General features: G+C 35.6%; 1 protein-coding gene across 1 annotated transcript in view; it reads right to left on the minus strand.

Moving 5' to 3' along the window:
- The window catches only part of PROX1 (prospero homeobox 1), a 75821-nt gene that overhangs the window by 34227 nt on the left and 26134 nt on the right, over positions 1-15460 (minus strand). Inside the window, exon 5 of the mRNA XM_070734428.1 lies at positions 12338-12532. Within this exon, the coding sequence (XP_070590529.1) occupies positions 12338-12532 (195 nt within the window). The remainder of the gene's footprint in view (positions 1-12337; positions 12533-15460) is intronic.

A 15460-nucleotide genomic window follows, 5' to 3' on the forward strand; every position in this document is an offset into this window, starting at 1 on the left:
TTTAATCTCTTTTTATAGCATATGTGTAACATGAGCAAGACCTTTATCATAGTTAATATGGTCTTTTAATCATAGTTAATATGACCTTTATCATATTAATATGTTTTATCCCTTTTTTTCTAATTTGTATGTACTTTTCTTAACTCTCCGGACATAGTCAATTTATTTTTGGATATTTTGAAAATCTGAATAGCATTTCTTTCTTACTGGTCATAGGTCTCAATAAAGTTATCTGATTTATAAAGTTATCTGATCTAAAGAGATCTTAAATTTTGTCATCAATGAAATAATGTTTCCAGTGAGCAGGTAAAGCCTTACATTGCAACTTATTTAGCAATTACACTGATTGTTAAATAAGGACTATCTGTATAAACATTCTGCATTGTGAAGAAGTTTGAAAACTCCTGATTTAAATCATTTATAAGTGGAGGCAATAAGGGCTGCATTAGAGAAGTTCCAAAGGGGGACATGCCATTTTCAGTAGACTGATGGTTCCATTTTCTTGAGTCAACCTCAAATTATTACCCAGTCTCACATTCATTTCAAACTGCACTAGACAACAAGACTGAAAAAAAAACATTTTTGATCTTTGATGATACACCCTCATAATATTTTGAAGGACACCCCTGAAACCAAAGAAGTATACACCTTCTGCTCCATAGCATTACAACCTCTTTTATAGAGGCAAAAAAAAGAAGTCTTCCAGCAGTTGCTGTTCATTGAATAGAGGCATGTCAGGATTGTCAAAAGAAGTTTCTAAAACTTGTCGGCGCCTCAAAAAGAGATCTTAAATTTTGTCATCACAAAATTGGATCCAGTGAGCTGATAAAATCTTACATTCCAACTCAAAAAGTAGCAAGAAATCTTGCTAGCAAGAGACTAGTATAGATCTATTTCGAGCTTATTTGCTCTCGTTAGTCAGCAATACCCTTACTGGGATTTGAACCTACAGCCTCTGCCATCTCTCACATGACCTCACATAATCATCAATATGTTACCCATTACCATTCTTTCCTCTTCCCCCATCTATCCCTATGCCTAGGAATATCCTGCTCACCTTTAAAGCATTATGCTCAAATCATCTATGGACAGTAACAATGTATGTGATCACATGAAGCTACACAACTTATATTCACGCATATCATTAAGGCCTAATGTTCTTCGAATCTTGTTCCTGCAGCTTCAACACTCAGGAGGAAAGCAGCCTGTGTGCTGTCTATTGTAACTCCTAATCAAACACTATTCATTTTCAAAGCACTTAGCAGAAGTGTTCGTATCAGGTCCCGTATTACAGCCCTGAGAACAAGATGCTCAGAAGTTTTTGTGGGGGATATGAGGAAGCTATAAAAGGCAACAGATAGAGCCTATGTTCCACTTTGCAGCCATGAGCATTTTCAAATGTGTGCTAAGCATGATTATAAAACAAAACTCTTTTTTTAAGTGAGTGGGGGGAACAATATTAGGGAGCTCAGGCTGGGGTACAAAAGGTTAACTTGCTGTCATCCCATTTTTGGTCACAATCCCTTTAAGGGAGAGTTGTGAGCTCAGGACATCTGGAGTTCAGGAAAACAGGGAGGAACTGGAAAGATGAATAAAGGCTCATCATATTGCACAAAAGAACACAGCAAAAAGAAGCCTGGGTTTGGGCATTCTTGTCTGGCAAGGCAGGCAGGCAGGCAGTAAGGCTAATGAAGCATTTGCAATATGGGATGTATGCCAGCGCAACAAAGAAGATGTGCATCAGCTCTGCAGATGTGCCAAAGCCCCCAGAGCAAAATAATGACATAATCACCATCAGTGTCACAGGCCAGACTGTACACAAGGTGACATGAGAGGGAATAAATAAGAGTCTTTAGAGGCATATAGCACACAGAGAGGAAGAAATAGCCAGAGCCGTCAGTGCTGCCAATACAGAGATACCGTCTTATAAAAGTTGAAATTGTACTATGAAATGCTAGCAAAAAAAAAAACAACCCTTCAAATGAGCCAATCCTGGAAAGTGTGGCTTGTCCTAAGACTCTTCCTGATTTCTTAATTCCCCTTGCCCCGCATTGCACACAAAATTAAATGTCAGCAGAGTTTCATAACATTTGCCAAGTTCTTTGTATGAATGATGGCAAGGAGAGAAGAGAAGGAAGAGAAAGAAGTATTGAAAATAATTTTATGTCAAATAAAACACACACACACACACACACCCCTCTCAAAGACTACTGCAAGTAAAATAATCCCCCAAATCAATTTTTAAAAAATCAATTATTATTTTTAAAAATATGATTTTCAAAACTACATCTTAATTATGGTTAAAAGGCCATACATTCTGGGAAATTCTGACTTCAATATATTTAATAAGATAATTGGACTTCCAAAGTCAGCAATTATTAAAGGAAGTTTATTTTTAGTGAAATATAACAGAAATTAGTAGAAAATATTTAACCATGTTCAAATGAAAGAAATATCACTTAAAAGAGTTATAGAGTATTATTTTTAACCAGGGACTACAAAATACCAATTCAATCATATAAGAATCAACTTTAAGAAGAAAAACATGCTATGTAAATTAGTGATTATACAGTATTCATAGGAATGAACCTTATTTCTATAGAGCACAGTATTTCTCAACTTTGACAGCTTAAAAAAGGGTTGACAATCAGTTCCCAGAATTTTCCAACCAGCATCTTCAAGGTGCCCAGGTTGAGAAACTCAACTATAGTCACGGTCCCTATTGGGATGTTGCAGCCAATCAAAGTGAGCACAACTGGAACTAATATTAAGCAGGTTCAAAGAGTAGATGGGACCATCTCTTTATTCCTTTTCTTGTTATCATCCCATTCTATTTTACCCCATGCTTTCCAGAAGGATAATATGGAAGGATTCTATTTTAAGCTCAGGATCTCAGTTAATTGCATGCCAAGTATTCTCATCCAATTTTCCATTTTCCATTTCAGATCCTCCCAAATCTATTTTTTCATCTTTTTCTTTTCCCTTCCCCTTGGAATGGCAGAATGCCCATCTATGTTAGAGAAGTTATCTTGGAAGTATACATTTCACTAAATTCATGCTTCCTGAACTCATGTTTATTAATATATTGACGAGCCAAAGGCAAATAGTTATTTCAAGCTAAGTTCCTGATAAGAATTAGCTATGTAATATGCTTGTTATTTGTACAGGATTCTGCCTAAATATTATCATAATTCCATTGTTAAATAATAAATTCTGGGTTTTATAGCAAAAAAAAGTATGAAATCCTGATGCTTTATTGCCATGCTCTGTAGAATTTTGGAAAGTGAAGTATTGATATTTGGTTTCCCCAATCTTATCTTCCCCACAGATTGATTTTATCTATACAACTCTGAATTCAAAAATATCTTCTCATGTATGTAAATATTGTGACACAGCATTTAAGTTGCAAGGGAGATTCCAAGCAAAGCTCTTTGCTTCACTAGTGGCTTGACTCATGAAAAATTCAACTGAGTAACTTTAAATTTTTATGATCCATTTTGCTTCACTCTGCTAGCAATGCTTGCTTTGCATACACTAAAAAAAATAATAACCCTTGGATAAACCTGTTGCAGAACGCTTTACATAATTGCAATTCATAGTGAGCTCAGAGGTACAGACTGTATGCTCTTATTCATGTGTAATAATCAGGAATAAATCCTACTGAATTCAACTGGGATGGGAGCAATTTTGCAGGTAAGTGAGCATATGATTGCGGCCTTAGTGTTAAGCCAACGAGTTTGCAACCATTTCCCTACTCTAATTATGAGAATTTAACAAAATGTCTAAACTTCCACATTGGAAATAAAAATATTTTGAATGGACAGCTTATCTGATACATTATTTAATGATATACCTTTTCCCAATCTGTTTTCTTGATGTAATCTTCATTATTGTGCAAACACTACTACTGTACTCCAATCTATATTAATATTGTTTGGATATACTTTTACATATTCTCTTCTGACCAACTTTAGCTTACTAAATACATCAGGGAATACAACTAAATATGTATATCATTCTGTTATGTTGTTGCTCATTGAAATAATTAAGCCACAGAGAATTCCAAATTAATCACAGAAGGTAAAACAGTATCAATAATCTGGTTAGCAAACTCTGGTTCTTTGCTGTTTGATATATATTATTAGGCTATTATAATTTTAATTAGGAGCACTTTTCTCAGGAAACCTGAATAGCAAACTATCGTTGATAGTTTAATCAGCTATGATAATTGCTGGAAAGACAGCTATGATCCTTCATTGTAAGATATACATTTCCTCCTTTCTTTGAATTAAATTGTACCGATATAGTTTAGTGACTTATAGTAAATGCGTTTGGGTAGCATTTTCGTATATTTCCCAATCATTTACAAGAAACCATGTGCTGAAAAAAATAGTTTTATTTTCATGCACATTGGATTATTTCTATGTAAATTATGGTGGAAAATTCAGTGATGTAGCTTAGCTCCAACCAACCATCTTGGGTGTTTGGGCTGTTGTTCATTTATTACAAAGAATATTTGGATCAAGAGTGTCCATGGGAAGGGGGCAAGATGCAACCTTGTTGCAGTGTGATCCAAGCCCATCCTTCTTCTATATGTGTCAATGTCACTCAAAAGTACACAGGGCCAGGCTTCGATTGTGCTGCAGTAAAGGCCAACTTGCCTGATTCAAATTACTTGTGGGCCCTGCTGATTTAGATTGTGATCTTCTTAGATGAGATCTCTGAAGAATTTTGTGGAAAGTTGAATTTTTAAAAAGCTAGCAAAAAATCAACAATGTGTGCAATCCTTTACCAACTGAACAATAGATTCTTACTTCAAACAGAGAAAGTAAACTATTTACTAATGGCAGGTGTATGTATGTATGTATGTATGTATGTATGTATGTATGTATGTATGTATGTATGTATGTATATGTATATTCCCAGTGAGCACTACTGTCACTCTGTCTTTGAACATGGAATCAGGCCAATTTGTTCAAAGCATATCTATAATTTTAAAACCCCGCCATATTTCCTGTGAAACTTCAATGGCATTTTGGCTATAACAATGAATTTAAGCCCTGGTATTTATGAGAGCAGCCTATCAGGATGTCTGCCTGCCTATCTATCTCAGGCCAATGCTTCCATTAACGAGTCATTGTTTTTTCCTTACTACCTTCCACCTCAAATCTGTTTTGAAAGAATGCTAAAAATAAGAGTGAAATAGTGCTTACACAACAGTAAATTCTCCCCGTATTGGCTTACTCCTGAGAAAACACAGATGGGACGGGAGAAGTACCACAATGTTTTACCTCAGAAGCACCCAAGTGGGAAAACATGAGAAAAAGTTCTAACGATCAAAGTTGCTGAAGAGCGCACAAAATGGCTCTGCTGGGGCGCCTACAAAATGCAAGGCAGTTCTGAGAAGGGCTGTCAGAACTTTGTGAGGCCATTTAATCCACAGACTGCGGCCAGACAATGATAGGTTTCCCGCCAAACGCAACAACTGCCACCTGCAGTTATGAAAAGGCACCCTTGCTCTCAGCTCCTATTGATAACCCTTTTGGTGTGAAGAAAAAGAACTGAAAGAAGAAGAACTGAAGGTCAGACAATAGCCCTTGCCTCTGAACTTTCCTCAGCTTGGAGGAGCCATTAATTATGAAAGCCTAAGGGGGAAGTCTACGCAAGAGGAAACTCGCAGCAGCCCAGATCTCCAGGTCTGGCTTGCCCTGGCTTGGCCTTGCCAGCTGGGCACCCAAAACAACCCAGAGAACCTGTGGGTGAGCAAGACTTGGGGCCGAAGAGTGAGAAGAGAAAGAATAAGGAGCTTTAATGCCTGCCAGGCCACATGTCCTTCTATGATCAGTGCAAAACTCTCCAAATGCAGAGTACGTCTATTCTGTCTTCTCCACCCGCCCCCTCCTTCCAAAAAAGCCACAGGGTAGGTTACAGCTGGAAACAGCCTCAGAGTGGCTTTTTTTTAAAAAAAGGATGGTCTTTTTCTTTGCTTCCCCCTCCCCTTCCCTCTCTCCACCAAATCACTTCACAGAGGCAGAAAAACAGACAAACACAAAGGAGTTTGAGACTTTTTCTCCTACATTAAATAGAGTAACTGATAAGGTCAGACATATGATACCTAAAGACATGAATCTGTGAACTCTTGAAGTCAAAGGACTTCTCTGTGCAAAGGAACAATCTTTCAAAGGAAACAGATCACACGAACTCCACTGAATCCCCTTTAAACTTTATGAAGCAGGAGGAGAAAAAGCTCTAAGTAGGGAAGCCTGACAGAAGAGCCTTGAACTCTTTTCTGAAGGAAAGATGAGACCTTCACTACGCTGCCACAAACATCTTTTTTTTTCTTCCTAAAGGCTCTTCTGAACTTTGATATGTGCCAAGACACCACCATTGAAAGCTGTATAATTATGTGCTATAACCACTGTAGAAAATGCTTTGTTCACCTCAACAAAGAACAATAAGCCAAGTAAAGTGACATTACACTGTATCTTGTTCTTTAAGAATGTTGAGAGAGGTCACAGAGCATTATAAGTAATAGAGATGTTGAGTAAGGAGATTTAAAACTTGATCTTGCTGTGCTTAAATGTAACTCAGTGACCAAAGGGGGAGGAAATTATAGGGAGTTATAAAATGCAATCACATCAAATCAAACAAACCAAAGATCTAGGGTGGTTTTCCATGTAGTAATAAACACCTTTATTCCAAGGGGGAGCAAACATCAGAACAAGACAGCATTTTGACTCAGAACTTTATCAGATTTGGTAATCAACAAATAAGTCTGAATATAGGTAGATATATGTATGTATCTGCTGTGTGTGTTTTTCCATCATATGCTGAGCCTTGTTCAGTTTAGGGGGATTTGACTTAAACAGTAATTTATGCTTTATATCACCACTTCATACTGTATCTCCACACACCTTTTACATATTATCCTAGTAGGAGTTTGGGGATAGCAATATAATTAGCTGACAGAAGAGTGCCTCATACTAAAAAAATACATTCCCTAAAATCCCCATGATATAGTTACAATCTGTATCAGCAAGCATCTGTTTTAATGGAAAATAAGGGGAACCAATAGCTGAAAAAAAATTCAGCCTGTAATTTTTCTATACCTTAATGTTATCCATAATTATCACTTTTAAGGCATGTAAAATGATTGAAAAGGTAGGGGAGTTCTAATGGAAGGTTAGTGTTTAATTTGTTTTATAGCTACATATGCAACCTGGCTTTGTCTTTTTTAAATTTATTGATTCACATTTTTTTTTTCATTTTAACTTCAACACTATGTAGTATAGGTATATACAATATATGTTACTATGTTACTCTACTGATGTAATAAACTTTGCATACTTTAAAAGTGGCATTAATGTGCTTAACAAGTGGGTGGGAAAAGAAATGGGCAGGGGCACACGAAAGTTAAATTTGATTTAATTTAAATAAAATATATTAGTACTATTAGCCATGTCGCTTTTGGCAGGAGGACTGGAGTCTGCATGCAAAGCTTTTAGAAGCTGCCAGTTGCTCTGGAGCCATAGACTGAGTAAGCACATACAGAGTACCATGTGTGAAGTTAGATTTTGTCTGCAATATCTCCAATTGTTAAATAGATTAGAAGGCAGGAGTGGGGAAAACCTCTCAACTGATTCTGAAAAGCACCAACAAGTCCTTGATCAACAAGAACTGTCTGTAAAGGAAACTTCATTACCTTCACAATTGTGAGAATTATGACACCTTGGTATATATATTTTTTAAAAATGCATTTATACCATATAAGCTGCCTAGGGACACACTTGTGATAAATTTGTAATAAATAATAAGTAATAAATTTGTGGTTTTGTGTAGTTCAAAAATATGCTTTTTGTTTCGATATTTGTATTCTATCTATGATATACACTGCTCAAAAAAAATAAAGGGAACACTTAAACAACACAATATAACTCCAAGTAAATTAAACTTCTGTGAAATCAAATTGTCCACTTAGGAAGCAACACTGATTGACAATCAATTTCACATGCTGTTGTGCACATTCAACTTTGTACAGAACAAAGTATTCAGTGAGAATATTTCATTCATTCAGATCTAGGATGTGTTCTTTGAGTGTTCCCTTTAGTTTTTTGAGCAGTATACATGAACTGGTTTGGAGATCACAGAAGTGTTATTATTTTTGATAAACAATTCCGTATGATGGACAAAAATGTAGTTCTTCTTCTCAAACAGACAAATTCAGCTACCAAATCAGAATCAGAACGAAGGAAATGATTCCTTAAATTTCATGGAATTTTCTGTTATTTTGTAGTTTTGCGAATGCCTCACTTAACTATAATGAACGGTCAAAAAGGGCACTTATTAAAGCAACTATGTCTGAGTCTATTCCGGTAAAGCCAAAGGGAAAAAGAAAGAAATGAAACTTTTGACTTATTAATACAGTAACTTACTTATGTTATTGATATTTGCAGTAAGAAAGCTTTTGTATGTCATAGTACCACCCTGAAAGCAACAAAAACGTGCACCATTCATTTCATGTGAGTTATGTAACCATGACACATATTTGTGGCTCTTTACAGATGCCCAAGACCTTTGTGTTTTTGAGATAGACACCTAGTTACTATATCCTTATTTCTTTAATATTGCATTAAAATATCTATTATGAATATTAACTTGGCAATAGAAGCAGTAAAAAGTATTTATGCTATTTAAAATTGAAGGCATATCAGGCCTCAATTGTGTTAAAAGATTAGCAATAAAAGAATAAGGGGGAGAAACTTTGATGATGCTAAATATAGAAAATGCTCCCTTTGCTCAAAGTATTCAGATCCAATTTCTGCTGATGTGGCAAGAATGCATACTTCCAGATTCAGTAGTGTGCTTTAACAGTCTCTTTAGGACAATTGCAGGTACCAGTATCTTTTTTAAAAAAAGTAAATTGCCATGTAAAAGAACTGCATATTTGAAAATAGTAATGGTAAATCTTTGCCATGTATTTACGCATCTCAGCTCCAGTATAAATACTGGCATTATGGGTTAATGGAACTATATTTTCATTGGACAGAATTCAAATCTCTCATTCATGGAATTCTATGATTGATTTGAAGTTAGTCCTTGCTTCTAATCTTCTTCACAGGATCGTAAGAGTAAAATAAGGGAGGAGGAAGAAAAATGTATGCTACCTTATGATTGTTTAAGGCAGGCAGCATACATAAAAAGAGAAGAAATAGTATTTAATATAGTGAATTCTGCATTACTGTCTAGGATTGCTTTATTTAAAAAAAAAATGAAATTAAAATGTCTTTGCCTGAAACTGAAGCAAAGGAAATATTATATGACTAGGTCAAAGAGAAAACAAATGGCATTTCAGTATTTAGTTAAATATAATCTTGTATCATTTTCACACGGAAGAGTTATTTTTAGAATAAATCCTGCCAAGTAATGAATACAGCTTTTATTTTCCACAATTGTTTCATCTCTGAAGGTTGCACATAATAGGTAGTGGGTCATTCCCCACAAAGTCATCTGTATGCACATGGACATAAATTATGCACACATGCTTTTTGTGGACATAGAAAGTGTCCCCCTTCTATCTAGTTACTTTGATATAAGTTACAGGAAGGAAAGCTAACATCAACCTTCTCCTCCCAGTTCATCTCTCTATATTTTCTCACTCGTGAATATTATAGCTCCATTTTCATCAGAATTATTATATTTTAACTGCAAGATTTTTTTCAACCTAGATATGCTAGCATTGGTCACAAATTCTTCCAGGAAAATATCATCTTTATTAAAGCATTGGATTATTGCAGTGTCCAGCAATCAATCGTATAGGTTTTGTATAGTCTGCCCTATACAAAACCTATACTGTTAGATATTTTTGATTTGCATTGAAAAACTCTGTGGTTGCTTCTCCTTGCAGAAAACCCAGTTGCAAGTGGAATATTGACAGATCTGGATTAAAAGTTAAGTAAAGTAGGTGGAAAACAGGAGATTTGTAACATATAAAGAATATTATTTTTCAATTATATTCTATGGAGTACCTTGTTATAGGTGGAAGCTGAATGTACCTGCTAGCTATACTTTTACAATGCAAGTGTGATTAAACTTCCTAACCAAGTAAAACTCTGTTTCAATGAAAACTAGTTAGTATTCATTTAGTTATTGAAAATGAAGTCATGGGTGCTTCTTTTTAAAAAGTGGTATTCTGTGGACACTGGCTATACTCAATCTCCTGAGGAAATGTATTTGATCTTAAAATGATATCATTGCTATACTATGAGCTGTCCTTTTCCTGTTTGATAGGGTGGGAGAGGAGAGGAGAGGAAAGGAAAGGTCTTACTTTTGATTTTGGTCTTTTCTCGTAATGGTTTGTAATCATATAAGATCATAATAATTGGCCACCAACTTCTACTTAGGGGCCTATTTACCACAAAACAAGCAATATACAAATTAGAAATATAAAACAAAGTCATATCTTCAGTGGCAAGTTCCTTGGTTTAGATCACTGAGAGGAAACAAATGTGACTGGAACAACAATGCTGCCTCCATTAGCGTTTTCAGAACTCCCTTAAATGGATAGGAGCAAATTATTTGACAGTTTCTGAGTTTTGTGGGTTAAAGGGCTATTTATACTTTAACTGTCCCCCCATAATCAGGTGCTGAAGGACTTATTTATTTTGTGTGATCTTTATAATGATGTAACTATACCAATTTTGGGGTTACACTGTGCCATGAAGAAGCAACTTTAGCTATTTATGCTAGGTATTGGTATAAAAAATATCCTATTGAAAAGTTAAGAACATAGAAGAATAGGTGGTCTTGCAAGTTGGGAAACAAAAGCTATTCATCCAAGGTTTACATTATTATTAAAAATTACAAGTATGCTCTCTTGAAAAACAAAAAAGCACATTTTGATTTCACTTTTCAAATTTGATCCTCAAGAGAAGCACAATTGATAATTCTAAGGTCATAAAGCAGGCGAAATTTATTTATAAATATCATTAAAATTCAATTGTATGTGATTGACCATATGTACTGTGCTACCTTAAATGTTACACATACCCTAAGACTATTTTAAATGAGAGCAATTGCAAATAAAATTTGCACTATAACTTTCTCTATTCCTTTCCTGTTAATTAATAGTTTTATCCTTTTATAGTTTTATAAACCTGTTGTTGTTGATCCAGGCACCTATATTGAACAGCAGCAACATAGAAAGACCCTGGAATCAGGTGATCACTTTAGTGACAATGGCATGGACATCAATTAATACTACATGAAGAAGGCACTGCTAAATATTTCCTATATTTTTATCAAGGAAATCACATGGGTAGAAAATGTGAAATGTATTGGCTGATCTTAAAACAAAGTTTTGAATTGGGTTTACACAGATATCAATTTCAATCTTAGCAATTTCAATCTCGGTAGCAAAAACACATAAACATAACATACGTATAAAATTTCAGATATGATAATGATGATGATGGTCACCAATTTGAAAGGAAAAAGTTTCAGAAAACATTTAATGCCTAACACAAATGTACCCTACTTCTATTAGGAACAGAACAGAATTAATATAATCTTCTGACCAGCCTATTGTGAAGCTTAATATAACATTGTACATGTTTACAATATTGTACAAGAAATGCAGTATTTAACATGTTTGATTAGTTCATGCAAATATATTGTCAGAAGACCTCATGTCCATACCCTACAACTCCCAGAACTCTCCTCTTGCCTTATCTCTGCATTAATCTATCAGTATGTAGTAAAATGGCATTGTCAGCATTGAGGAATTTGCTACTATGGGTCAGCACATTAGCAACAAAACCTGCTGAGCTGTTCCCTCAGTGGCTAACTCATGCTAGCTGATGATTAGCTTATAAGGAACTTTTACATTGAAAGTCATCAAGCAGCAGAACATATTCCAGAAATTTCAATAGAATTCTCCAGTGATTTCGATGGAATTGAAAGATAACCAACCTTTTCTGCCTTCCATTTCTTTCTTTCTTTTTGCAAACGGGGTGCATTTTCTTTACTCAAAATATTCATTTCCATGAAAAGCTCATGAATACTGTCCCTTTAGATAATAATATAAGCACACTTATCTGGCATTCAAATAGAAAATGTTGGAAAGGAAGAAGGAAGTCAAATCACCAAAACTGTGCCTATTACAAAAGAAACCTTTCCTATATTCGTACAAGGTACGCTAATTAGATTTGTCTTTGTGGATCCATTTCATCATTACCCAAGACAAATGAAAATACTGTGAAATCCTGTAGTTGTTCTCCCCCCCCCCCGTCCCAATTATCCATAAATCCACGGTAAGGGCGATAGAAAGATCAGTGCGTACCTCAAAGTCATTTGCTTTATTGTAGTGCATGTTGAGGGCTCTGTACAGCTCACAGTCTCTGGTTATAGACAGCTCTTCAGTGCTTGTTACACCATCATTGATGGCTTGACGTGCATACTTCTCCATCTGAATGTAGTAGAACTCACGGAAATTGCTAAACCACTTGATGAGCTGAGAAGTAATACATCTGTTGAACTGTTAAAGTGTAAAGAGTGCAAAGGATTAGATCATTGACATTTCCTCCTTTTCCTCCCCACAGCATTCTTACATCCCTTCCTCTTCCCCTACCCTCACAAAGCTCATCTTCAAAAGCTTTTAAACCTGAGGGATAAGGAGATACAAGAGGTTGAGTCAGATGATATAAAAATATTGCACCAAAATTTTAAATAGCAAAATACTCTTCGAGTCTCATTCCTGAAGTTGCTATCCAATGCCCTACTGTTCTACTAGACACAGCATCAGGCATGGAAAATATTTCAAGATTTCTAGGCACCACTATCAAGAGTCTGGCACTTAACCTAGCAGGTGCCTTGGATTTTCAAGCTTTGTACAATAGCCAAAGCATCACTATCAATAGTAAATTAATACAAGATCCTATTGAGGACATTTATGGAATGATGTATAGGGCAAAGGAAAAAGCATGAGCTGCCTATTATGTCATTTTTTATGGTTCCCCCATTAATAAGAATTGAACATTGTATAAGATTGTAAACTCTGATTTTAAAGGTTAAATGATGTATATGTAAGGCAGATCAGAGAATATGCTTTCCTGATTAGAATAATGTGGGAACATATCAAATGTTGTCCTTCTGCATATAAAATTTAAATTTTGTTAGCTCAGTAATGCATCACCTTAACTCACAGGGAATAAAGCTAACATGAAAAATGTTGGTCTCTTTCAGGATGAGTTTTCTTACTATTTCCTATGACCTTTGAACTGAAGATGTCATTTAGGCTATGCTGCAGCTGATACCCTCTTATTGACAGTCTCTTCTATGTGTAAAGGACAGATGCAACTCAACTTGCCAAGTTAAAGCCAATAAATCCATAGCTATATATCAGGCAAGCTGATATACTATCCCCTGCCTTTTGTCATCACAGGCATTTACTTCCCCTGGCCCCCAGAAAGAGATGTGCATTAATCAAAAATCAACAAAGAACACTTATCAAATGCTGGCCATGAGGACATCCAGGCCTCCAACAAGATGACAGCTAAAGTGTGCATTGGGGCTGTAATTACTACACAGAAAGTTGTTTCCATGCTAGCAAAGATAATAAACGAATGAAAATTTATGGCAGAGAATCTAAGCAACAAGGAAACAGAAGCAGGGAGACTGGTGTTTCTCCCAAAAGGCCAACTTGCATCATAATTGCCATGCAGTTGCAAGGGTCCTTACAGATAATTGACCAGAAAATGATTAAGTCATCATCAAATCGCTTCTGCTTGCAAGAGTTCAAACATGTACTTAACCTATCCAAGAATTATATTTTCACTGTGTGTCTGCTCTGTCTCTATTCAGCCCTTGCGGGGAACCTGATTAAAAAGACAACTGAAGGACCCCTGTTATCTGATCTTCTGGTTACCGATTTCAATAGAACTTAAACCCATTACGATTTGCTGAACTTGGAGTTCTTTCCATTTTATCTCAGTAGTAAAATACACTGTCCAAATTTCCAGACACTGAGATAAGGACTACAGGCCCCTGTGACAGCTTACTGTTCCTATTTAATTCTTTTAGAATAAGAAACAAAACATTACAAAATGATAGCAGGGTGTGCACTGGGGAATGAAAATTGCTTTGACATGGAGATTAGACTCTTGCATTGTTACAAGACATTGTCTCATATGGACAAGAGTTCTGGAGAGAGGAAAAAATAGAAAGAGGACTTCCCCCCATCCCACCCTAGAATGGTCGTGAATGTGGATAGCAAAAACAACAAGGTGCACATATATCATTATTTAGCAACAGGATACAAAAGGAGGTTTAATATTTATTGTTGCGACATGAAAATGGGAAGGGGAAGAACTAACAACAATAAAAATGTAACACATAGAGCAATTGTGTACATAACCACTAAAGAAACAAAGACAATAGTATAAAAACATTTGAAGGATAAGTTAACACAAATGCATGTGGAACATAGACAGACACATATGTACATAGACAAACATGTACACACATACACCTCTGCCCTTGCCTCAACATTTTAGTAAAGATGCACTAGGCTTCTTTAAATTGCCAAACTTTAAAGAGTTAATTATTTCATGACAGCCCCCCCCTTTCTGCAGCGGAGTACAAAAAGGGATCAATTGTTCTATAAAAGAAAAGCTCTGTAGTGCGTTAATGTGTTACTGCAAAAACTAATCACTACAATAAAGAGTCTGTGCTTCCACAGTGTAAGAGTCTCTGTGACTTTGATTAATGCTTCCCACGGGATACCTCAGCCTCAATATGGGCTGAAGAAACTTCCTAAATATTCAATGAGCATGGTCAAAAGATGTATAAAACAAATCAATCTGACACCTTAAGCTGGCTAGGCAGCAGTTGACTCAAGGGGTGGAAGGAATGAGATACATCATTTAACACGCTGAGTTGAAAAGCCTGGAAGCTCCCGTTCTTCAAAGCTAAAATGACACTGAATCTGTTGTATTTAGCAGTCTAAGAATTATTAGTTTACACATTAAAATCGGCACCAAGTGGAGTGAAAGAGTTGGATACAGCTGGTATTTCTTTTTTACAATACCAATTAAGAAGAAGATGTTCACCTCAAGTTAAAAATGGTGGTTGCATTTTATTCGGACCTATTTAGTTTAGCTCCTTAACTAAAATAAGAAAAGAAAAAAAGTCACAGTACATATGTGCATTATGACTCAAAGAACATTTCTCAGAATTCTAAGTATAATTGATCCCCTGAAACAATTTGAGTTTATTTTCAAATAAATTTGTTGGGACTATTTTTATGGAAAATATTCCATTATTTCATAAAGTTTGTTAGATCAGCTTTGATTTAAATTAAGTTGCTTTAAACATATGACCTGCATAGGCCAGCACATGGCATTGAACTGGACTTTGTACATTTATTGTGCAACATATTAGGATAAATTTCAGTGTGTGGGCTGTG

This window comes from Erythrolamprus reginae, chromosome 1, assembly GCF_031021105.1.
Source record: "Erythrolamprus reginae isolate rEryReg1 chromosome 1, rEryReg1.hap1, whole genome shotgun sequence".
NCBI lineage: Eukaryota > Metazoa > Chordata > Lepidosauria > Squamata > Dipsadidae > Erythrolamprus > Erythrolamprus reginae.